Source organism: Bos grunniens, chromosome 3 (genome assembly GCF_055505025.1).
Source record: "Bos grunniens cultivar Pamir isolate PY7600 chromosome 3, Bosgru_T2T1.0, whole genome shotgun sequence".
Classification (NCBI taxonomy): domain Eukaryota; kingdom Metazoa; phylum Chordata; class Mammalia; order Artiodactyla; family Bovidae; genus Bos; species Bos grunniens.
The window spans coordinates 29306326-29331837 of record NC_141167.1 but is presented as its reverse complement, the minus strand read 5'-3'; the positions used below and the strand labels follow the sequence as shown (position 1 = coordinate 29331837).

Sequence of the window (25512 nt, the reverse complement as noted above, 5' to 3'; positions counted from 1 at the left end):
GGTCTAAGCCTGAGGGGCAAGGGGGTGAGGGATATGCAAGGTGACGGGGAGATGAGCAGGGACGGGAGAGGAGTGTCACAAAAGTGCTGGGAGAGATGCGGTTGCTCCAGGGGCGGGACGAACACTTCACAGGTGAGGGGTTCAGGGAGTAACACGTGGATGCTGTCACGGCCCCGCCCACATCCTGCGGTCTTCACCATTCCCAGGCTTCTGCTGTGACACCTGGACACTGGGGCTTCACAGGCAGGTTAGAGATGCCTGAGAGGATGGTCTCAAGCAGTGGTCACCCAGGGGCAGCTGGCAGTCGGTGGACAAATTCGCTGCCTCCTTGCCCCTCAGTGGAACGCTGTCTCCCGGAGGTGCCCATGGGGTGGAGGCTCGGTTGCCCACAGTGGTCAGCTGCAGGTTAACACACCCTGAATCAGCTTCTTCTCACCGCTCATCTCCCTGCTCTACCCCCTGATCTGTGCTTCCTCGGATTACTTTCCAGATACACTCCTTGTCCTCAACTCCCTGCCACAGGGTCTTCTTGTGAAGCAACTCAACTCACAACAGTGACTCAAACCCTCTGTGCTTCAGTTTCCCCCTCTGCAAGACGGGGAGGCCAATCTGTGCCTCTGAAACTGGGAGGACACACACACAGGTCTGGGAAGCTCAGCGCCATGCCCAGGACTCAGCAGACATTGGGTTAGCGCCCTCTCTCAGACATGCATGTGTGTGTGTGTGCACGCACGCATGTGCTCAGTCACTTCAGTCCTGTCCAACTCTTTGCAACCCCATGGGCTGTAGCCCACCAGGCTCCTCTGTCCCTGGGATTTCCCAGACAAGAATACTGGACTGGGTTGCTATTCCTTTCTGCGGGAGATCTTCCTGACCCAGGGATCAAACCCGCATCTCCTGCATCTCCTTCGTTACAGGAGGATTCTTTACCACTGAGCCACTGGGGAAACCCTCTTATACATGCAGTAGGTATTAGCTCCATTCCCCTCAGACTGTCCAGGACATGGCACCTTTCTTTTCCTGCCAATCAGGCCCCACACATAAGCCAGTCCCTCAGGCCTGACCATTCCTAATGCTCTTGGCTGAATATCTTCCAGGCGGCCTCCCTCCCTTGCTGGCAGCAAAGGGCCCCCTGGGGACCTCCTGACAAAAGGATGATTCTGAGGCAACACGTGGTCTGGCAGATGGACGTCTGAGCTCCTCAGAGGTCAGCAGAATCCTCCTCGCTCCTGTGCGCTGAGCCAGGCACTGACTATCATCTCATCTAATCCTCTCACTGCAGGCACTGTAAGCTCTCCTTCGTGGTCCAGGAGGCCCAGCTTCAGAGGGGCCCCACAGCCCAGCAGTGAGGGGTAGGGCCGGGATTCAGACCTTGTCTGTCAAGGCAGAGCCCAGGCTCCTCACTGGGAGGCAGGCATGGGCTTGTTTACCTCAGATGCCCTGGGCTTGGCACAGGCTCTGCACAGAGAAGGAGCTTAGGGAATGAGCCTGGGGCCTGGCTGAACCAAATAGTTTCCTGGAGTAAATTGAAAGATCCTGCTCCCTGTAGGACATGGAACCCCTGAGGGCATTGCCACAGCCCAGATCCTAGCACAGGGCCTGGCACATGGTGCTGTTTGAGCCAGGTTTGTGGATCAATAACAAGGTGACCACTTAATAGTCTTGGCCACGCAGTCCATGATTGCACTGGGCATGCTACGTGCGTGCAATCCCTTCAATCTGTGCGACCCTATGAACCGAAGTCTGCCAGGCTTCTCTGTCCATGGGATTCTCCAGGCAGGAATACTGCAGTGGATTCCCATGCCCTCCTCCAGCGGACCTTCCCGACCCAAGGATCGAACCCCCGCCTCTTGTCTCCTGCATCGCAGGCAGGTTCTTTACCCCCAGTGCCACTGGGAGTTGTCCTGTAGTGTTTTCCCATTCTGTTATTCCTGCCACGTTCTTCCCTTCGCTCTCCCTCTAAGCTCATCTATGCATGTCTCAGGGGTCCTTGTCCCCTCCCACATGGATAGGCGATGGGGAAACCTGTAGCAAGCGCCGACTGTGTTTTTTAGCATGTGTTACCACATTTCATTTCCACAATAACCCTATAGGCAGGGCTGAGTGGCCCCACCAGATAGAGGAGTCAGATCGAGACCTAGAAGGGTTGGATGACTTTGTTCAAGGTCACCTGGCAAGGTGGAGGCCAACCCAGGACGATTCCAGATCTGCCTAGCCCCCAAACCCCTGCTCTTTCTCCACCGCCAGATTCTCTCCCAGCCCTCTCCCCACCCAGTGTGGCCAGTGCAGATCTCAGAAGTGTCAACCCGGTGACACTAGATCCGTCACCTTAGGGTGGAGTGAAGGAAGCGCAGGGGATCAGCTTACTAATTCGAGGGCCCGATGAATTATTCACACCACCATTAACTTGGAGGCCCTTGCAGCCTCACCTCTCTTTCCCCCGCTTCAGACCCTCAAGTCCTGGCCTGCCCTGAGCTCTGCAGACCTGCGGGGACCTGATGAGGAGATGCTGGTGGAGCTGGTATTCTGTCTGCTGCTGGCAGTGGCGCTGCTGGGCCCAGACCTCAGAGCCCAAGCCATGAAAGGTAGGAGCTGCTGGGGACAGGCAGGACCTGGGAGGGAGGCGGGAGGGAGGGAGGTGGCGGTGGGGTCTCAGGAGGTTTCTGTGTGAGAGGCCAGAAAGTGGAAGGCCTTTTGGGGGAGAGTTGGCTGAATTGAGTTGTACAGCTTCTGAGATGGTGAAAGACAGTGTTTGTTGAGTGCCTACTATGTGCTGGGTACTTTCCATGCATTATGCATGAATGCATTTAATCTTCACAAGAAACTTCAAGATGGGTATCAGTCTCCCACAGATGAGGAAACTGAGGGAGAGAGAAGTTAGGTAACCTGCCCAAGACTGCATGCTTACCAAGGGTGAGGGGAATGGCTCAGAGAACAAGTAAAGATTTGTTGCTGGAAAGGGTCCTTATTTTCCTCCTGAGAGCCTGCTGTACTTCCCCATCACCAGCCAAGTGACATCAAAGTTCTCTATAAAGCCAACCGCCCCCTCACCCAGGTCTGGCTCCAATCTCTATATAACATCCAGCCTTGGTTCCCAGCATCGCTTGGGCATCCCATGCTCTGGCAAAGGATCACATTCCCTTCAGGAGATTTTCACCCTCAGGGCTTTCACCCCCTGTGCCCTCTGCCTGGAAGGTCCCTTTTCTCTTTTTCCACCTGAAAACACCTGGCTTATCCTTCAAGCTCAGCTCAAGCACCAGCTTTTCCAGGAAGACTTCCACATCCCTTCATCAGCCTCAGATGCCCCTCCTTGGCGCTCTTTGAACCCTCTTCTGGCACCCTGGTCCCAGGTCCTTTGTGGGGCTCCAGTCCTCTGTGAGTCTGTCTGGGAAGCCAGGGCAGTATCACTCACCTGTCTTCAAGAGGCTCATGTGGAGTGGGGCTCAGCCAGCAGCCAACTGTGCCTTGTCTTCCTGCAGGCTCAAGGGGGTCTCAGGAAGGAAACCTACTTGGTGGCAGAGATGGGCCAGGCACCCAGGTGTCTTACTCCATGCCGGGGTGATCAGAGAAGCTAACTGTTCCCATTTTTAGCCACTAGGACTTCAGAGGCTTTGGAGTGGCCCTGGGGGTCAGGGTGCCTGAAGGACAAAGCTTTTACCTGTGCTGGCCCCTGGGGCCTCCTGGGCCACAAGAGTTTTCTCCAACCTTCTCATGGCCTTTCCCATCCAGTGGGAAGGTCTGGCGGAACGACAATGACAGTCACTAGACAGGTTGTCCCTCTATCCTCTTGACATAAAGGCATGGATCAGACACCACTCCCGCCCTGACCTGCCCCTGGGGCCAGACGACCTGTTGTGAACTGGGTGTGCATCTTGTAGCCCTTGCACGGCTTTCTCTTATCTGTTGCTCACAGCTACCCAGCAAGGTCATTATCCCCATTTCACAGATGCCCGACTGAGGCTCAGGGAGGCTAAGTGACTGTGAGTCTGAGCCTTTAGTTGCTGTTTCCTCCCTCCAAATCTTCCCCAACTTATGAAGCCTTTGTTCCTCCTAGCCAAACACCCCCTTCTCCCGTGTCCCTCCTCTTACAGGGCTGGCTCCAGCAAGACTGGCCTCCCTCCCTCTGGACCCCAGAGTCCCCTGTGTGGCCCCAGCACATTCATACCACGTGGCTTTGTCTCATTTGCCTAACTCCCTCCACCTTACCCCCTAGCTGTGAACACCCCGGGGAGGGACCCATTCTGAATCAGCACAGGCATGTGCTGACATGCTTGACATGTGTGACAAAGTTTTACAGGAACTTTGGTGAAGCATCTTCAAGATGCTTTTGGTTGCAAGGGACAGAAACCCAACCTGGATGAGTTTAAGCAAGAAGAGAAATGCACTGGCTCTGTCACCAGGGAGGCAAGAGTGTAGCTGAGCTGGGCTGCTTGGGTTCCAGGCCATTTCTGCTTGTCACGTGGTTGTTGCCATCTGTTGACAAGCTTTCTCAACGGGCCCTGAGCTTGGTCCCACCCAGGGCTCTAACTCCGGGCTTAGGGATCAGGGAAGGAAAGGTCTCATCTGGGCATTCTGCAGCAGGATTCTGGTGGCACAGGCCCACCCCCCAGGCCAGTCACTTGGCAGTGGTGGAGGCCTCAGGATTTCCCAGCTAGGCTCACGTGTCCTCCCTGGGTCAGGGAAAGATGTGGGAGAGTTATCATATGGAGGCAAGGGAAGGGAGCAGTGTTTAAACTCAGGGGCTTATTCTTGCCAAAGATAGAGGAATGGGTGCTGTGTGGACCCAAACAGGATGTCAGCTACAGGGGTAACTTCCCTTTCTGGGCCTCAGTTTTCTTATCTGTTAAATGGAGTCAGTAACACCTGTGCTGCCTATTTTATGGGGATATTATGAAGATGATACTAGATCATTCACTCGTTCATTCATTCAGCAAATATATACTGAGCACCTGCTTTATGCCAGGAGCTCTTCCAGATGCCTGAGATACAGCAGAGAACAAAGTAGATGAAAATCCCTGCTTTTATAGAGTTTACAGTTTTGTAGAGAGAGACTGACAGTGAACTGAACAAATGAGGAAGTAAATAGTACATTCAGTGGTGGTGGGTGCTATGGAGAAAGCATAGCCAAAAAGGGAGAGACGGGTAGAGGGATGGGGAAAGGGTTTCAATTGCAAATAGGATGGTTGAGGGAAGCTTCACTGACAAGGTGACTAAGAATGTGTTGATCATTTTTTTTCAACTTTTAACTATGAACATTTTCAAACACTAAGTGGAGAAAATAGTATAATAAATACTGATGTTTCCATCAACCATCTTCAAAAATTGTCAACATTTTGCCTTTCTTGGTTCTTCTAAAGAAAGTGAAAGTGTTAGTCATTCAGTCGTGTTCAACTCTTTGTGACCCCATGGACTGTAGCCTACCAGGCTCTTCTGTCCATGGAATTCTCCAGGCAAGAATATTGGAGTGGGTTGCCACTCCCTTCTCCAGGGAATCTTCCCCACCCAGGGATCAAACCTAGGTCTCCTGCATTGCAGGCAGATTCTTTATCATCTGAGCCACCAGGGAAGTCCTCTGGTTCTTCTATCCTACCTCCATCTCCATTTTAGCAGGGTGTGGGGCAGGGGAGGGTCAGAGAAATTTAAAGACCATCTCAAATATACTATTTTACCCATAAATATTTCAGAGTATATCTAACAGATATATATTCAGTAGATAGATATTCCCGATAGTATTACAATTATGTAATAATTCCTTAATTTTATCTCATACTCAGTTCATGTTCCGTTTTCCCCAATTATTGCAAAAACAAAAAAATCCTATTGCAATTGGTTTGTTCAAATCAGAATCCGAAAAAGGTTCACACATTGCTTTTGGTTGGTATTTGACTCTTGAGTCTTTCTCTTTTTTTAATTGACTTCTCTGACAACCGCTTTTCTGCTGTTTCTATGATTCTGACACTTAAGATTTCACATGTAAGTGATACCATGCAGTATCCGTCTTTCTCTGTCTCGCGTATTTCACTTAGCATGATGCCCTCAATGTCTATGTTGCTGCAAATATCAGGATGAATGCCTTTTTTAGGCTGAGTACCATCCTATGCCATATGTGTCTCCATTCACCTGTTGGTGGACGTTTAGGTTGTTTCCATATCTTGGCTATTGCGAATAACTGTGCAATGAACATGAGAATGCAGATAACTCTCCGATATGCTGTTTTCATTTCCTTTGAAATATGCCCGAAGTGGAATTGGTGGATCATATGGAGTCCTATTTTTGTGTTTTTGAGAAGCCTCCATATTGTTTGTCATAGAGGATGCACAGTTTCCATTCCCACCAACAGTGCACAAAGATTCCTTTTTTTCCACACATCCTTGCCAACACTTGTTGTTTCTTATCTTTTAAATAATAACCATCCTAACAGATGGGAGCGGAGAAGGCAATGGCACCCCACTCCAGTACTCTTGCCTGGAAAATCCCATGGACAGAGGAGCCTGGTGGGCTGCAGTCCATGGGGTCGCTAAGAGTTGGACACGACTGAGCGACTTCACTTTCACTTTTCACTTTCATGCATTGGAAAAGGAAATGGCAACCCACTCCAGTGTTCTTGTCTGGAGAATCGCAGGGATGGGGGCGCCTGGTGGGCTGCCATCCATGGGATCGCACAGAGTCGGACACGACTGAAGTGACTTAGCAGCAGCAACAGATGGGAGATGGCATCTCATTGTGGTTGTGACTTGCATTTCCTTGATGATCAGTGATGTTGAGCACCTTTTCATGCACCTGTTGGTCATCTGTATGACTTCTTTGGAAAAATTCCTATGCAATTTCTCTACTCATTTTAAAGCAGACTTTGTTGTTTTCTTTTTGGTCTTCAGTTGTATGAATTCTTTATATATCTTGGATATTTACCCCTAATCAGATGTATGATTTGCAAATATTTTCTTCATTCCATAGACTTTTCTTTTCCCATTTTATTAACAGTTTCCTCTGTTGTGTGGAGGTTTTAGTTCAATGTAGTCCCACCTGTTTATTTTTGTTTTTGTTGTCAAATCCAAAAAATTATTGCTGAGACCAAAGTCAAGGAACTTACCCTCTATATTTTCTTCTAGTTGAGCCTTTTAAAAATATGTTAGTTGTAAAAAAATAAATAAATAAATAAATAAAAATATGTTAGTTGTGTCTCCCCCGCCACCTTATTTACTTAGAAGCACCTGGGTCATTAGAATTTCCCACATTCTGGACTGGGCTGAATGTGTCCTCAAGGGGTCATTTAGACTGTTCCTCTAGCTTCCATATTCCTCTAAATTTTGACAGATCCAGAGATTTCATTAGCTTCAGGTTCCTTTTTTTTTCCCCTATAAGAAGATATTATAGGTGTTTCATCAGGTCACCTATTATCCAGTGTTCCACTTTGATGTTAAGATTGACCAGTCGGTTCAGTTAGCCTCATCCATCCACCATAAAGTTTCTTATAAATGTAACTTTTTGGGTATTTTTTAAATGATTTTTAAAAACCATTTTAAAAATTCATTTATTTTTGGCTGTGTTGGGTCTTTGTTGTTGCATGGGCTTTTCTCTAAGTTGCGGCAAGCAGGGGCTACCCTCTAGTTGCAGTGAAGGGCTTCTCATTGCGGTGGCTTCTCTCGTTGCAGAGCATGGGCTGTAGGCACGCGGGCTTCGTTAGTTGCGGCACATGGGCTCAATAGTCGCAGCTCCCCTGGTCTGGAGCACAGGCTCGATAGTTGTGGCCCATAGGTTTAGCCACTCTGCAGCATGTGGGATCTTCCCAGACCAGGGATTGAACTAGCATCTCCTGCATTGGCAGGTGGATTCTTTACCACTGCGCCACCAGAGAAGCCTGGTATTTTTTAAATATAAAACTTTTCAAACATTAGCAAAGTTGAAATAACTTTACGGAGAATATTTGTCTGCTTAAGGAGGTTTTACCTCTCCTCATTTACCTTTTTCCTCCATGATTAGGATAGATGATGATGATGATGATTTCATTAAGGTTTGCAAACTTATGTTTTCTAATGTTCTTTTTTAAAAAAATTTGTTTATTTGGCTATTCTGGATCTTAGTTGTGGCATGTGGGATCTTTGATCTTTGTTGTAGCATGAGGGATCTTGAGCTGCAGCGTGTGAACCCAGTTGCAGCAGGTGGGATCTAGTTCCTTGACCAGGGATCAAATCCAGGCCCCCTGCACTGGGAGCGTGGAGTCTTTACCCCGGACCACCAAGGAAGTCCCTAAAGTTGTTATTCTTCCTGTAGTCTTCTTTAAATAATACTTTTTCTTCATCAACTATTCAGTTATCCTGAAATGCATATAATTTATAACAAGAAAGACAAATTAAATGCTTAATTCTTTCTCTATGTAGCAAGAAGAAAATGACTTCATGCACCAGAAATCTCTAAAAGAAATCAGTAAGTTCCATTTTAATTTCTTTTAATTTTTTAGTTCATTATGAATTCATAAATGTTTATATATTTGATGGGTTTCAACTCACTGCAGTAAATCTTTTTTGAAGCTCCAATTATACCTTCTAGCGGGTTTCTGTGTCTTTTGACACAATCCCAGCGGTTGTGATAGCTTCTTTACTCTGTAGCTTGACAAGGTGTCCCAAGTGTATTTTGTATGTTTTCTGCCCCTGACTATTTCTCTAAGGAGTCCTGGTTCATCTTAGTTGGACATAACAATCTTAGTTTAGTTGGACATAATAATCCTAATTTAAGTTGAAGGGGTACAAAATACTACCAGAATATTATTGCCTTTAGGCTCTTTAGTGAACAAAGCTGATAAATTAATATTTTTAGAAATAAAAATAAATCTTGTTCATACTGATGTTCTCAATTCAAATGAAGGATCTCAAGAGTTCTACTTAGTTTTTTTAGTTTTAATTTGTATCTCTCTCCTCTTATACTGCAAATCTTAATTTCTATTGACACTGGCACACTTCCTTTATTCCAATTATCAGTTCAGTTCAGTCGCTTGTATCCGACTCTTTGCGACCCCATGGACTGAAGCACGCCAGGCTTCGCTGTTCACCAACTCCCGGAGCTTACTCAAACTCATGTCCATCATGTCGGTGATGCCATCCAACCATCTCATCCTCTGTCATCCCTTTTCCTGACTTCAATCTTTCCCAGCATCAGGGTCTTTCCCAATGACTCAGTTCTTCATATCAGGTGGCCAAAGTATTGGAGTTTCAGCTCCAGCATCAGTCCTTCCAATGAATATTCAGGACTGATTTCTTTTAGGATTGACTGGTTGAATCTCCTTGTGGTCCAAGGGACTCTCAAGAGTCTTCTCCAACACCCCAGTTCAAAAGCATCAATTCTTTGGCACTCAGCTTCCTTTCTTTATAGTCCAACTCTCACATCCATACGTGACTACTAGAAAAACCATAGCTTTGGCTAGATGGATCTTTGTTGGCAAAGTAATGTCTCTGCTTTTTAATATGCTCTCTAGTTTGGTCATAGCTTTTCTTCCAAGGAGCAAGTGTCTTTTAATTTCATAGCTGTAGTCACCATGTGCAGTGATTTGGGAGCCCACAAAAATAAAGTTTCTCACTGTCTCCACTGTTTCTCCATATATTTGCCAAGAAGTGATGGGACCAGATGCCATGATCTTAGTTTTCTTTATGTTGAGTTTTTTTTAATTAATTAATTTATTTTAATTGGAGGCTAATTACTTTACAGTATTGTAGTGGTTTTTGCCATACATTGACATGAATCAGCCATCAGTGTACATGTGTCCCCCATCCTGAACTTCCCTGCACCTCCCTCCTCATCCCATCCCTCAGGGTCGTCCCAGTGCACCGGTCCTGAAGGCCCTTTATCATGCATGGAACCTGGACTGGCGATCTATTTCGCATATGGTAATATACATGTTTCAATGCTACTCTCTCAAATCATCCCACTCTTGCCTTCTCCCACAGAGTCCAAAAGTCTGTTCTTTATATCTGTGTCTCTTTTGCTGTCTCGCATATAGGGTCATCGTTACCATCTTTCTAAATTCCATATATATGCATTAATATACTGTACTGGTGTTTTTCTTTCTGACTTACTTCACTCTGTATAATAGGCTCCATATGTTGAGTTTTAAGCCAACTTTTTCACTCTCCTCTTTCACTTTCTATGGCATTGGGGTTACTTAATCTTTTGATATTTTAAAAATTATATTAAAATTATTCATGATTAAAAAGTCAAAATTATAAAATAACTTGCATTTAAAGATGTCTAACAGTCACACCTGTTTCCTCCCCGCTGCTTACTTCTTCCTGTTATAGAGAACCATTTTTATTAGTTTCCTCCCATTGTTTTCTTTTTCAAAATATAAACCAATACATACATATAAGAATGTACTTCAAACTTTGTAATACACTGCACATTTTCACTCAGGATGGGGGTGGGTAATATTACTTTTCATTTTTGAATTCCCCAACGGACATCTTTAGTGCCTAGTATATTTTATTTAAAAGCACAGGCCCATGGGACTTCCCTGGCAGTCCAGTGGTTAAGACTCCAGGCTTCCACTGCAGAGGGTACAGTTTCAATCCCTCTACCTATAAAATTACAGGCCTACCTGACACTTCCTATCTCCTTCCCCTGCTTTATTTTTCTCCAGAGCACTTATCACTAGTTAATACACTCCATATTTTCCTTATTATGTTTATTGTCTATCTTCCCCACTAGAATTTTTGTCTATTTGTTCCTGCTGTAACCCCAGCACTTACAACAATGCCCCACACTCAAACAATATTTATTGAATGCATAAAAGAATGTTTGGTAGTATTTGAAGAATAAGTAAATGAATGAACAAATAAATGAATAAATGAAGTGATTGAGGGCCATGGCCTCTTGCTCTCTCATTCCATCCCAAAGACCCTGCTTTGAAGCTGGGCCGTGATCCGAGACCCTAGCACTGACTCTAGGTCATTCTTCCCTCTCGCCACAGGTGTCAAATGTGGGGGTGTGCTCTCAGCACCTTCTGGAAACTTCTCCAGCCCCAACTTCCCCAGCCTCTACCCCTACAACACGGAGTGCAGCTGGCTGATCGTGGTGGCCGAGGGCTCCTCCGTGCTGCTCACCTTCCACGCCTTTGACTTGGAGTACCACGACACCTGCGGCTTCGACTTCCTGGAGATCTACAACGGCGCCTCCGGGGACCAGGGCAACCTGCTGGGGAGGTTCTGCGGCAGGGTGCCCCCGCCACCCTTCACCTCCTCCTGGCACGTCATGTCTGTGGTCTTCCACTCAGACAAGCACGTGGCCAGCCGCGGCTTCTCCGCGGCCTACCAGAAAGGCAAGGGGGACTTGGTGGTGGAGAGAGTGGCCTTGGGTGGGGATGGGGGAGGGCGGCGGGGGCAGGTAAGACAGGCCGGGTCTAGGCATCTTAGCGTGTGGGCCGCCCTGTTACCTGGATGCCCCTGCTCTCGTAGCTCACGGGGCAGAGGCGGCCTCTGTTGGTAGTCTTGGTGGTTTTGTGTTCCCACCTTCATGGCAGCACTCCCCTCCTCTCCGTCCATTATCCTGGCAGCCCCCGGAGGGTCTCACTGTGCTCAGGGACGAGGCCTCTTGTCCTCACCTATCCTTGTCCTCTCACCCCTGAGTGGCCTTGGGACACAGGAGGGGACATTGTGCTGCCTCTGCTCCTCAGCACTCTGTGGCATCTTATTATGTCATGGGCACTTGAGTTCCCCCCACCCCTCATGTCCTCAGCAGTGGGAGGGGCACAGGGTCTGTGTGGAGCTGGTGATTCTCTCCTTCACAAAGCCTTTCCTGAGCTCGCCCCTTACATCATGGTCCCTAACCCCAGCCGGGCTTGGCGCCTGCCCTCAGGCTAGTGAGGGGAGCACAGGCCTTGCTCTCAGTGCCTGTCTGCTAGACTCCTTCCTCCTTTCTCAGGCTTCTCTGCTCACCCTCAAAGCTCCTTCGTCCTCCCTTCTCCCAAGGCCAAAACCAAAGGCCTTCCTCATGTCAGCTCAAACAATGGGTGCCACAGAGGCTCCTGGTGCACAGCATCCACCAACAGCAATCAGGGCCAGGGTGTGGGCAGGGGCAGGTGTATGTGTGTGCGCACGTGCTCACGTGTGCAAGCTGATGGACATCAGTCCCCGCTGGCTTTGGAGGCATAGATTTGTAGAATGCTGAAACACGAGAACTGCAGACAGATCTAATGGTAGTGGTGGAATTTTAGATCCCTAGATTTTTAGATTATTAAGATATCAAAGTTATAGTACCATGTGCAATGTTTTCCAATATTTTAAAAAAGCAGGGGTACCCTTACATCAGGTGGAGCTTTATGTTAATCCCTGATATATAAAAGAGGTAAAGGCAGCATTTTGTTGTAAGCATTTAGTTTATAAGTTCGTATTCTTAACATGTACTTATTTTAAGCCAATCATTGAAAACATCAGTAAATATTGATGGTCTCCAATTAGTGATATATTTACATTTGAGATATGTGACTGTGGATTCTATCTTTCATTGAGTCAAAAAAAAGTTTGAATACCGTTTAAGAATGACATTTACACCAGATGTCTGCAGATTGATGCCCCAGGGCCACTGTGAAGGCCTGGAACACAGTTTGAAAGTCCCTGCTAAGTTTGAAAGCCCTTGCTAACACAGTTTGAAAGCTAAGGGTATTGAGGTTGGAAGGATCTCACAGACTGTGAAAACCTGTCCTCTCTTTTCACAAACAATGCATCTCAGACTAGAGAAGGAATGTGCCTTCCCATGGTCACACATCTGGGAAGGGCAAACTCTGGGACAAGAATTCAAGTCCTTAGCTGCCTGGCACAGTGCTCCATTCATACAGCCATGCCAGGGGATGAGATTCTGCAGTCTCGGGAGACAGAACCTAGTGTGCCCCTTCCTGCTGGTGGCCTCCAGTTGGTCACAGCCTTCACCATCACACAGCTCCTGGTTACACTGGCTGCACCAGGTTCCAAAGGACTTTCACCAGAAACTTCTCAAACTGTGCATGAGTCTGAGCCTGGTGGGTCTGACTGAACAAGTCTTATGAGTTCTAATATTCCCATGGGGCTCAGAGAGGCTGAGTTACTTGTCCAGGGTCACAGAGCAATAGAAGGCAGAGCTGAGAACACAGTTATCTTCAGACTTCAAGCCTATCTCTACTTCTTCAGATCCTCCCTCTAAGCCTCAGTTTCCGCATCTGTTATGGAGGTTTAATAATATTCCTGATCTGAGATGTCTCAGCCTCTGTGCACCACTGTCCTTGGTAGGAGGGACAGTGAGACACAATGTCAAGTGTACAGACTCAGTAGTTAGTCACATCTCACCCTCCCTGATACCAGCGGGGTGACCCGCTGTCAGGGCCCTGCTCTGTCCCTTGGGCCTTGTCAATGGCACCCGCTGGTCTCCACATCTCTTTGTTTGAGAGCTTTTACCAAAGCTGTGGCAGCCTACCTCTCAGCCTGCATTCTGAGGGGCTGGTGGGTGAATGCCCCCACTCTCCCACCCTGTCTCTCTCAGTGCCCACCTGTGGTCCCCTGTCTCTCCCAGATAAACTCTTTGGGCTCAGATCCTTCTCCTGGGCTCTGTCTGGGTGAATGCAAACTCACATAGCTAAGTTACTTAACTTCTCTCTGCCTCCAGTTTTCCAACTGTAAAATGGGGAAACCGCCCTGCTTTCCTCATGGGGTTACTTTTCTGTTGTCATCGTTTAGTGGTTGTCACGTCTGACACTTAGGGTGATGGCTAAAAAGATGGCTTGTGCCTGCCACTTAACAAGCACTCAGTGGGTGGTGCCAAGGGTCCGGGTGAACACTTGTGGGAGTGGCATTTCCCAAGGGAGGAGATGGGGGTGCCAGGGGAGGGTGCCAGTTCAAGTGGGCTCCCTTGCAGATGTGTGTGGTGGTGTCCTGACCGGCCTGTCAGGGGTCCTCGCCAGCCCCGAGTACCCCAACAACTACCCCAACAACGTGGAGTGCCGCTGGGTGATCCGGGCCGCTGGCCCCGCCACCATCAAGCTGGTGTTCGTGGACTTCCAGGTGGAGGGCAGTGAGCAGTGCACGTACGACTACGTGGCTGTGCTTGGGGGGCCCGGCCCCTCCCGGGAGCACCACTACTGCGGCAGTGCCAGGCCCCCCACACTCGTGTCCCTGGGCCACGAGCTGCAGGTGGTCTTCAAGTCTGACTTCAACATCGGAGGCCGCGGCTTCAAGGCCTACTACTTCTCAGGTGGGAGGACTGCAGCGAAACCCCCAGGGCTCTGTGCATGCTGGGGGGTGGGGGAGGAGTTCTACTTTTCTGCCTCTGGGTTTGGCACTTCCTGCTCTTTCTCTGCCTGAAATGTTCTAGCACACTCTTTCCTGCCTGGCTGATGCCAAGGCACAAGCATGTCACCTCCTCTGTGAAGACTTCCTGATACCCTCTGAATTATTCTCTTCCTTCAGCTCCTTCGAGAAGTGTTTTCATAGCAATGATCTAACGCTTGTCACTTCTGTATGTGGTTTGCATGTTGATCTCCTCTGCCTGACTTCGAGTTCCTATGGATTTATCTTTATACCTGCTACATAGAAGACACTCGGTTAATGTTTGTATAAATGAATGAATGAACGCTTTGGAATTAAACTCTAGTGGAGGAGATGGGGAAGAAAACAGTGAATACTCACTGTGATCTGTGATATCTAATAGTAAGAATGATGGATGACTTCCTGGAGGAGGAGAGAACTGAGCAATGCTTTGAAGGAGTTAAAGCTTCCCTGGTGGCTCAGAGGTTAAAGTGTCTGCCTGGAATTCAGGAGGCCCAGGTTCGATCCCTGGATCAGGAAGATCCCCTGGAGAAGGGAATGGCAACCCACTCCAATACTCTTCCCTGGAGAATCCCATGGAGGGAGAAGCCTGGTAGGCTACAGTCCATGGGGTCGCAAAGAGTCGGACACAACTGAGCGACTTCACTTTTCACTTTGAAGGAGTTAAACAATGGCAGAAGGAAGGGAAGGGTGTTCAAGAAGTGAGTGTTTAGTCGCTTCAGTTGTATCCGACTCTTTGCAAACCTAGGGACTGTAGCCTGCCAGGCTCCTCTGTCCATGGGATTCTCCAGACAAGAATACTGGAGTGGGTTGCCATGCCCTCCACCAGGGGATCTTCCCCACTCAGGGATCAAACTCATGTCTCTTACATCTCCTGCATTGGCAGGTGGGTTCTTTACCACTGGGCCACCAAGAAAGTCCAAGCAGAGGGATCAGCATATGGCAGGGAGGACAGAGAGGGTTTGTGTGCCCATAGTACTAGGAGATGTTTGGTGAGGCTGGAGGTGGGGCTCAATGAAAAGGGGCAAGGTCATGAACCATCTTGCCTGTCAAGTCCAAGTTTGGACTCAACTCCGAGGACAGGTATTAGACATTTTTATTGAATTGCTAGCAGGGTCAACACTCAGACAATGGATTGCCCATTGGAGTGAGAGTCCCAGTTTTCAGCTAGTTATAGTTTAAAGCAGGCTTTGGGATTAATTGTCTGGTTTTCTGCATGGTGCCTACAACCTGCCGGGGTGGTTTTAGGATCCCTATGTGCCTGCTGCCCAAGCTGTGGTTGCAGAAGATGACAGTCTCCACTCTTCTCACCGTTGCTCCTTTGGACTTGCTCTCCCCAATCCAGGAGAATGCCAGGAGGTGTACACGGCGGTGCGGGGCAACTTCTCCAGCCCGCAGTACCCCAGCTCCTACCCCAACAACATCCGGTGCCACTGGACCATCCGCCTGCCTCCTGGCTACCGGGTCAAGGTGTTCTTCCTAGACCTGGAACTGGAGGAGCCCAACAGCCTGACCAGGACCTGCGACTTTGACCATCTAGCAGCCTTTGATGGGGCCAGTGAGGAGGCGCCTCTGCTGGGGAATTGGTGTGGCCACCACCTGCCACCCCCCGTCACCTCAAGCCACAACCAGCTCCTGATTGTGCTGCACACGGACCGTAGCACCACCCACAGGGGCTTCTCTGTGGCCTACATTGGAGGTCAGCTGGGGTAGAGGGTGAGTGTGTGCTTATGGGGGAAGGTGAGGCTGGGGTCCCAGGACTTTGCAGCCTCCTTCCTCCATCCCTCTTTCTCTCTATTGCACCGATTTCTCTGGTGGCTACATCACTGCCGACTCCTGCCCTGGGACCTCTGAGGCTGTACCAATGTGACTCCTGCTTATTTTCACTATTATAGTGCCCTATTTTTCTAGCTTCCAAATCTACGATTCCCAATTCCTCTCTATCTGTCTCTTTCCTCCATGGCCCCTGGCTTCTCTTGTGTTATGGTTGATTCTCTGTATCCAGGGGCAATGCACAAAATATGGTAATACGATTTATGTTCATAATGCTAAACAACCTTGCTTGTACAGTCATAAGTCCTGACTGACAGTGGTTTGAAAATCCACTGATCTTTCAAGACCTTTGATTTCCTTTTATAACAAGAAGTCTAGAGCTAGTCAGCTGCGGTATTGGTTCAGGGACTCAACAATATCCGAGTTTGCATGTCTGAGATTCTCTCAGCCTCATGACCACAATATGGCTGCCACAACTCCAGGCATCATGTCCATGCTCAACTCTGGAAGAGGGTAGGGGAGGTGCCAGCCATAAATGTCCTTTTATCAGGAAAGTAAAAGCATTTTTCGAAGCACTCAAATTTCTTCTTCTTGATCTTATTATTTTAAGCTTGATCATATGGCTGTGCCTAGCTGCAGAGTTGGCTAGGGAACTTGGCACTCAGCTTTTCCATCCTCCACAGTGCCAGTTAGATTTGCCAGCTGACAGCATCTATCCCCTCCTCTCCCCACCCGTCCCAGGGCCATGGGCCCAGAAAAGCCTGTCCTCTGGACCCACTTTGCCCTCTACCTGACCAGGCTAGAGCCTCTTATGCAGGTGTAGAAACGGAGATGCAAAGAAAGGACTTTGATGTCATGCAGGCAGCAGTGGCACAGGCAAGGCTAGAACTCACACTCCTGCTTTTTGTGTGGCTGAGCAGGGCCTGGGGGGGAGGCTCGTGGCTGAGCTCAGACAGACTAGGACCACATTCAAATGCTGCTGGGCCTTCCTGGTGGCTCAAACAGTAAAGAACCCACCTGTAATGCAGGAGACCTGGGTTCGATTCCTGGGCTGGGAAGATCCTCTGGAGAAGGGAATGGCAACCCACTCTGGTATTCTTGCCCGGAGAATTCCATGGACAGAGGAGCCTGGTGGGCTACAGTCTTTGGGGTCGCAAAGAGTTGGACACGACTAAGTGACTAATGCACACACACACACTGATCATCCAGTGGGGCTGAGCTGTAGGGGAAGGAACCAGGAGAGCTGCAGCACGCTAGCGGCAGCGAAGCGACCTGAGCAGACCCTCCCTCTGTCTGCTTCAGTCACCTCCACCCAGAAACATGCAGGAGGACTCCTCCTCTGTTAGAGTGCCCTCTTCCTGGATGGCACTTGGAGATCCAGGTGCCATGAGCTCTGCCACAGCTGGCTGACAGGTCTCAGTAAACTGAAGATACCAGCTGAAGGAGCTGCAAAGTCCCCTTTGTTCAGATGGGCCTATTTCCAGGCCTGGGTTCTCTCCCAGCTGTGTGTGATCTTGGACAAGCCCCTTCTCCTTTCGGTCCCCCCAGAGACAGAGGGTGGGCCTCTCCTCTCCTGGCTCCTGTTTCAGATACAAGGACCCCACTCCCACCCGCCCCCTTTCTCCCTGATGCCCTTGGGAGCCTGGGGTCAGACAGGGCATTCGTGCTGGGCCAGGATCCAGATGCGGCCCAGGCTGTCGGCGGCCTCCCGGCTGGAGGACGACCTCAGCATCAATCAGGGGTGACACACAGTTCAGCGCCACCAAGATCATCGTGGGAGACGGCAGACCCATAAATCCCCGCCTGCCCAGACACCAGAGGCTGAAATATGTCTGAGGCGTTTCCCGGAGAGAGGTTGAGAGTTCCTGGCCTCTGCCTGCCAGCTCCTTCCTTTTCCTCCCTCCAGGTCCCCACCCCCATGTCCTTCCTCCTAACCTCACCCCTGCCCCAGCAAACACCGCCCCCTACACACCCACATGCACACACACACAGTCTCGCACAGACCCAGACGCTTGGAGTCAGACCGTCCTGCTGGGAGGGGGTGCGGGGGCTCCCACACAGGGTGGAGAGACCAGGAACCATGGAATCTTTACAGACTCGATGGTTAAAATGCCAGCTTGGACACTGCAGACAGTGTCACCTCTCAGAGCTCTGAGCTCTAAAACTGTAAAACGGACTTAGACGTGTCTGCCTCATGGGGTTGGTATGAGGAGGGAGAATGAGGCTTTCTTCACTACCCTTTTCAAACTGCAATCCCTCCCGCCCCACCAGCTCCACCCATGCATACATGCTGCTCTCCTCGTCTCCATCTTTTTCTTTCCTTGATTTTCCTTCGACTACTCTGACACTTAGGTGTATTTTACATATTTATTGCTCCCTCATCCAACTAGACTGTAAGCTCCAAGAAGGTAGGCATGTGAGGCTGGTTTTTTTCTTTTCATTTCTATATCTGGCATTCAAGATAGTGCCTGGACTACATAGGCTGTAAATACTTGTTAAATGATTGAATGAATTGCCTGGTATATGGCAAACATGATCAGCAAATAGTAGCTTCCATTATGATTAACAAAATTCATTCATTCAATCATATATTCACCTTTCAAGCTCTGGGCTTAGAGGACTCTGAGAAGTAGGAATGGTGCCTGCCCTGGAGCTCATAGCCTGATGCAGTTAAGTGGAGAAACACATGTAAATATGTCCTTGTAGGACTGCATATGAGCCATTCACTCTCTGGGCCTCGGTTTTCCACCCACCACCCTTTGGCCAGGGGCTTGAAGAAGGTGGGGGGGGTCAGACTGCCTGCCCGCATGGCCTCCAGCTCCCCTCTCCCATCCATCCCCAGTGGTGCCCATGAACGTGAGCTGCACCCGCACCGACTTCCAGATCCTGATCTCTGCACAGGCGCTGGCCCCACTAGAACGGACCAAAGTCTACCTGGGAAGCCGGAGCTGTGCCGCCCAGGAGATGGGCAGCAACTTCCGGATCCAGGCCCGCTTTGACACCTGCGGCACTGAGTCTCAGGTAGGGGGATGAGGGCTGGCATGAGGCTGGGGCCCTGATCCCTGGGGAGAGGCACCTGCCAGACTTGAGAATTCAGCTTCTCTTCCTGGCTCTGGTCATTACACCTGCTGGATATGGAACTCAGCCTCTCCTTCTCCTCAACAAACTTGTTCAATGTAGACACACAAGGAGCTCAAGTAGGGGAGATGGAGAAGGGCGATCCTGCTGCGCGACCTGCTGACGACCAACAGCCCCTACTGGAGGCCCCTCTGTCAAGGTCCTGACTGTTTCTGGAGGCTTTCCTGCTCTCCCCTGTCCTCCCTGGAGCTCCCCAGGGCCACACAGTCCCCACCTCTAACACACAGAGGTGTTTGAGCACTACTGCCTCCTGCCTGCCCAGGGGGTCCCTTTGGACTACTTTGTGATCCCAATCCTTTTCTGGGTTCCACAAAACAAAAGAGCCCTTCAAGAGACAGGATCCACCTGCCTCCAAAGGCGGCGAGGTGTGCAAATGAACATTTTCTACTGTCCTTGTATTTTGGAAGCCTGGAACCCAGGTTTGGGGCCTTTAGCATCACTGGGTGGCTGCCCAAGCACCCTGGATGTTTGTATTCTTAGGGGCAGGTTGGAAAGGGGAAAGGCCTTGGTATCTGAGGATTCATGATTTGGCAGAATCACGTGATTTCCAACAAACCATGTTTCCCCCACACCCAGCATTAACCAAGTGTGTACCTCTGGCTCTTCCAGTTCACCCTCCGCTCCCCCAGCCTCCTAGCAACCATCATCTTTTTGACCTGAGTAGAGGAGAAGTGGGAGTCAGTCTTGGCTGCCAAAATAATCTGCCCTCACCTCTACTCTATGCCCTAAATCCCTGAGCGGTTTTCTTTAGGGGCAGAACCACATTCCATAGAGTCATAAGATGATGGGGACAGAGAGCCCCAGAAGCAGGGAATCATGACATCTAGAACCAAGAACTCCTAGACACTCAGGGTCTCAGAGTTGCAGAACCTCCGCTAGAACTTAGAGCCTCATAATCATAGAAGCTTGGCATCAATATTATGGAAACATAAAAACCGGGAACCTTAGACTCATGGGTTCTTAGTGTAACACATATAAGTCGTAGACCCATGAGGACCAGTCTCTGCATTGAGTTGCTTTCAAAGATGCACAGTTCAAGTGGCCAAAAGCAGGACAACCTTTCTGTGTGCGCGTGCTTTGTTGCTTAGTCATGTTTAACTCTTTGCTACCCTATGGACTGTAGGCTGCCAGGCTCCTCTGTCCATGGGATTTCCCAGGCAAGAATACTAGAGTGGGTTGCCATTTCCTTCTCCAGGGGATCTTCCCGACCCAGGGATTGAACTTGTATCTCTTGTGTCTTCTGCATCGACAGGAGGATTCTTTACCCCTGTGCCACTTGGGAAGCCCCCAACCTTTCTGTACTTTTCTTAAAAACCACAGAGACTTGATCTCATAACCATAACACCACATATGTGTGGACTCTCTTTCCTCAAGTTTCACTCATCAAAAACCCCTGAAACTTTCCCACACACCCATTTTATGTGGTTTTCCCTCCATTCTTTATTATATAGATTCACTTTGGCCCTTTCACTGGGTCCACTTTCACTCTCAGGTCCTGTCTCTCCCACCCTCTCAATTCTTTGTCACAAAATTTCAGGACTCTGGTCCTCCTCAGAGAGTCCGGTGGCAAGACAGGCTGAGGGCACGAGGCAGAAGACTCCTCTGGGGACACGGTCTCAGAGCCTTTTGGAAGCCCAGAGTTGGGAGAGACCTACAAGGTCGCCTGGTCCACCGAAGGGAAAGACCTACAAGGTTGCCTGGTCCACCGAAGTCCAGATCGGTAGCTCCCCTTCAGTCTCTTCCCGAAAGGGTTGCCCAGCATCCCGTGATGGCAGATTCCTCCTGTGCGCTTGCACTTTCTAGGCAGCTTTGATTTTTAGAAGAGCCTCAGCTCGTAAGTCGAAGGCAATAGCGACCTACTCCAGTACTCTTACCTGGAAAATCCCATGGACGGAGGAGCCTGGAAGGCTGCAGTCCATGGGGTCGCAAAGAGTCAGATAGGACTGAGTGACTTCACTTTCACTTTTCACTTTCATGCATTGGAGAAGGAAATGGCAACCCACTCCAGTGTTCTTGCCTGGAGAATCTCAGAGACGGGGGAGCCTGGTGGGCTGCTGTCTATGGGGACGCACAGAATCAGACACAACTGAAGTGACTTAGCAGCAGCAGCAGCAGCAGCTCATAACTAGGACTTCCCAGGTGGTGCTAGAGGTAAAGAACCCGCCTGCCAATGCAGGAGACTTAAGAAATGTGGGTTCAATTCCTGGGTCGGGAAGATCCTCTGGAGGAGAGTATGGCAACCCACGCCAGTGTTCTTGCCTGGAGAATTCGATGGACAGAGGAGCCTGGCAGGCTATATAGTCCATGGGGTTGCAAAGAGTGGGACACTACTGAAGTGATTTAGCACACACACTGCTCAACAGTAACGGAACCAGACAGGGCAGTTGGGGCGGTCTGAGAAGTGTAATGGCTGCTCTAGATTTGGGGAGAGTATCCCGGCATAACTGCAGTCTCCAGTCAAGACCACAACAGACTGTCTGTCAAAATATTGTCCCTCAGTTCCCAGCCCCAAAGCCCTACCATCTCAGGGCATCTGGACTCCTGTCTCCTTCATCCGTGCAGCAGTGTGACAGGCTCCCCACATCTCACTCCTCAATGGCTCTTCCCAACCCCTGGGTGATGATGCTGGACTGACCTGGACTCAACCACAGGGACACAGAATCACTGCAGACACAACTGGGCCAAAAGATTCCAGAAGGAAAGTCACATCACACCAGGGAGACGGCATCTCACGGGGAGGCAGGAGACTGGCTTCTGGCCCTAGCTCTGGGCAAATTATGGCTTTGCCGGGCCTCAGTGGCCACATCTGTGAATTGCCAAGGAAGGGAGATTAAACATCTCCCAAGGAAGGGAGATGCCCTGAAAGTCCCCTTTGGTTCTACATCCTTTGGTTTGAGTGAGGTGTGGTGGTTAACAGCACAGTTAAGAATCGAGCAGCCCTGGGGAGAATATACTCCCTGTCACTTGGGTGCTGTGTGGCCTCAGACAAGGGACTTAACCTCTGGGCTTCACTTTCCTCATCTGGCAAATGGCGATATTAATGGTACCAATTAGAGAAGGTTGTCATGAGCATTAAATGAGATAATGCACTTAAAGGCAGAGCCTGGAACATGGCAAATGTCCCTGTTGTTACAGTTTCTATCTTTCATAGATTCCACCTCCCTGAAGCCAGAGCAAATACTGACCCATCGAATCTGATACTGTCCTTCCAGACATTCTGGTAGTGCCCCTTTTACAGGTGGGGGAAGGGGCCTGAGGCTGTGAGTGGAAGGAGTCAGTGGCCAAGCTGGGACTGGAACCCCGACTCTGGAGTTCTGCCCCCTTGGCACTGAGTCCTCACATCGCTAGGGCAGCAGGGGCAGTCCTGGCCCCCTTAGGTGTGAGCAAGTGCCCCTTGACCCCCACAGAGAAGAAATAACACCTCAGTGATCATCAGCGTGCTGTACATCGACTTCTCAGCCGGTGGGCAGGAGGACACCCACGAGTACGAGGTCCGCTGCGAGCCGCGCCGCAAGGAGGCCTCTGCGCACCTGCTATCTGGCTCCCACTGGCTCGGGCCCTACGCTGCCACGGCCGAGCACCTTCAGGAGGCACCCCCCAGGGACGAGGTGGAGGCACTGGAGGGCCCCGTGGCCATGGTGGCCCAGGACACCAGTGACATCGTCTTCCTGGGCCTTTGCATCCTGGCTGGAGTCCTCATGGTGATTGCCATCGTGGTCCTGATGCTGCTGTAGGTGGGGAGGGTAGGACCTGGCATCTGACACCCCTGGGATCCTACAGTAAGGGTGAGAGCAGGTCTTATTGACTTGTTAGTGACAATGGACAAGTCACTACCTTCTCTCTGAGCCTCAGTTTTCTGGAGCCCTTGACTCTGCCCTACTTACCTCGGTACAGGGCTGGCATGAGGCTCAGAGAAGAGCATAAATGGATAAGAGCTATGTAAACTATAGCCTGCCATGCACATGTGTGCAATTGTTTTCGTTGTTATTAATTTTAAAGATTTTCTGCTATAGAAAGAACCCTCCTGTGTGTGTTATTTGTCAGTGTATACAGTTGTGGTCACTGGCGACAGAGTTGATAAAACTGACTTGTAACTTGTATGAGAACTTCACCATCTCAGGATACAAATAAGTCACCTCCTAATTTTCCAGCTAATTGCTCATCCCAAGCCTTCATTAGTGGGAAGTTCAGTATCCATCCAGGGGCCTCCACTCTCCTGAACTGACCCAGGAACCCCGAGGACTTTGTCTAAAGCAGGCCAGTCCTACCTCCAAACTCCAGGAAGAGAGAGGATTGTGGAAGGTGGGCTGTGTGCATCCTGACAGACGCCAGTCCACCCAGGTGGGCAGAGCCCTGCCTGTGGATGCCTACCCTGGACTCAGTAATGGGGCTGGAGACTGAGGACTGGCAGCTCTTCCATGCTGGTGTTTTTCCTTAAATATTTAGTGATCTTTGGGGTTTACCAGGTGGCGCTAGTGGTAAAGAAACTGCCTGCCAATGCAGGAGATGTAATAGATTGGGGGAGTGGGATTCAATCCCTGGGTCGGGAAGATCCCTTGGAGACGGGGATGGCAACCCACTCCAGTATTCTTGCCTGGAGAATCCCATGGACAGAGGAGCCTGATGGGCTACAGTCCATAGCATCACACAGAGTCAGACATGACTGAGGCGACTTAGCAGGCACGCATGCATAGTGATCCTGGCCTGAAATGCTGATTGAAATCCCATTTGTCTCTGCCCTCACCCTTAATGTCAAGCTTAGCTCACCAGCCCATCCTTTTCCTCCAGATGACTTTTCTTTGAATCCCTCTGACCTTTCCCTGTTATTGGACTTCACTAAGCGATACTCCAGTCTACTGAGAGCTACTCCAGTCCACCTGCGTTTTTCCAGGTTTACACCACAGTGAGTGGGGGTTGGATTCCCAGTGCTTTCCTGTGAGAATATCTCTGGCATCCTTATGAGAATTCTCTTGCCCTCCCCAGAGCACTATATATCAAGAAGTGGAGCAATCTTGTTAACGAATAATAAACAAAAAATACATTTATAATACATCACTTTCCCTTGTTCACCTTTATATTTGCATAATGAATCACTCAAGTGAGTCCTTTCATGACACGAGAAATTGACTGTGCTGACCACTGGCATCAGTGTAAAAAACTGTAGTCCCATCCACTGATTTCCAGCCCTGTGACTATTACAGTCTTAGGCGCCAGGCATACAGGGAAGAGCAGGTCAGAGGAGATTCCTAACTTCTAGATGCTTATAGTCGAGCGTAGCCAAATCTGGGAGAGGGAGGCCAGACGAGTTGGTAACTTGCAGAGGAAAGAACTAGAGAGAAAAGAGCTGATAAAGTAAGACATGAATTAAACAAGGGAAAAAGAGTAGTCTGGACATTGGGAGAACTCGGTTCAAGTCCACACTCTTCTTTCTAACTGAGTGAGCCTGAGCAAGGTACTTTGACTCTATGGACCTTGATATCCCCACCTGCAGAATGGGACCACAGTTCCTGGCTTGCCCCGAGGGTGTGGCAACATGATGAACTAGAGGTCTGTCAGGGTCATGTGCCAGCAGGAGACTCTGGGGTGTTTGGAGAAGAGGCCCCAGGCTCTTTCTCTCCCACCGACCTTCTTACTCTCAGACTCCTCAAGCCACTGAGCCAGGCTTCCTTCACCAGCCTGAGTTGTGAACACCTCACAAACTTCCCAGGTCTCAATTTCCCTGAATGGGCAAGATTGGACACACAGCATGCCCTCTTTGAGGACACCTTTGGGGTTCTGTCTTCCAAGGACTATGGGCTAGATTTTGGGGTGGCATCTGGACCCAAGCCTTATCAGCTCATCAGAGTGGGGGAGATGATAGCCCAGCCTGTGGCTGGGCTCAAGATGGGATGGTGTGTGTGCACAGATCTGGGAGTCTCGATCTCCACCCTCAGCTGCCAATCTTCAAGCGCTCCAGCACGGAGGCCAGAGCTGCGGCTGTGCAGACAGACCATCCCCAATTGAACTTCGGCTCCACTACTTGCTAGCTGTGTGACCTTGGGCAGGTCACCCCATCTCTTTTAGCTCAATATTTTCACCTGCAAAGTGACGCCAACTTCATCAGCCCTGGGGGGATTAAGTGAGATAATGCATGACAAAGCCCAAGTCAACAAAACTCTCACTTAATACCATTGACTTATGAATGTGACCTTGGGGGAGCCCGTTTCCTTCTCTGGCCTCAGTTTCCCTATTTCCAAAATGTGACGTGCATCACTGTCACCCCCAGTACCGTCACTGTCATCGCTACTATTCTTAAGCACCCTACATGGCAGGGATTTAAGAC

The 25512-nt window shown here is 49.7% G+C and overlaps 1 protein-coding gene across 1 annotated transcript; it reads left to right on the top strand.

The window, feature by feature from the left end:
• The first annotated feature begins 95 nt into the window (after window positions 1-95).
• Window positions 96-23200, top strand: CDCP2 (CUB domain containing protein 2). Its single transcript, XM_086394046.1, has 8 exons — window positions 96-132; window positions 2248-2309; window positions 2450-2585; window positions 10958-11305; window positions 13870-14205; window positions 15625-15978; window positions 18895-19073; window positions 22598-23200. Exons 1-8 carry the CDS (start codon window positions 96-98, stop codon window positions 22922-22924), a joined length of 1779 nt encoding a protein of 592 aa, XP_086250172.1. The 3' UTR covers window positions 22925-23200.
• Window positions 23201-25512: the final 2312 nt, after the last annotated feature.

Excerpts from the sequence above, each read along its gene's own strand:
- CDCP2 (XM_086394046.1), top strand. The coding sequence starts at position 96 with ATGCGGTTGCTCCAGGGGCGGGACGAACACTTCACAG. Across the intron at positions 14,206-15,624 it reads CAAGGCCTACTACTTCTCAG|GAGAATGCCAGGAGGTGTAC; the intron begins GTGGGAGGACTG and ends TCCCCAATCCAG. Across the intron at positions 19,074-22,597 it reads CCTGCGGCACTGAGTCTCAG|AGAAGAAATAACACCTCAGT; the intron begins GTAGGGGGATGA and ends TGACCCCCACAG.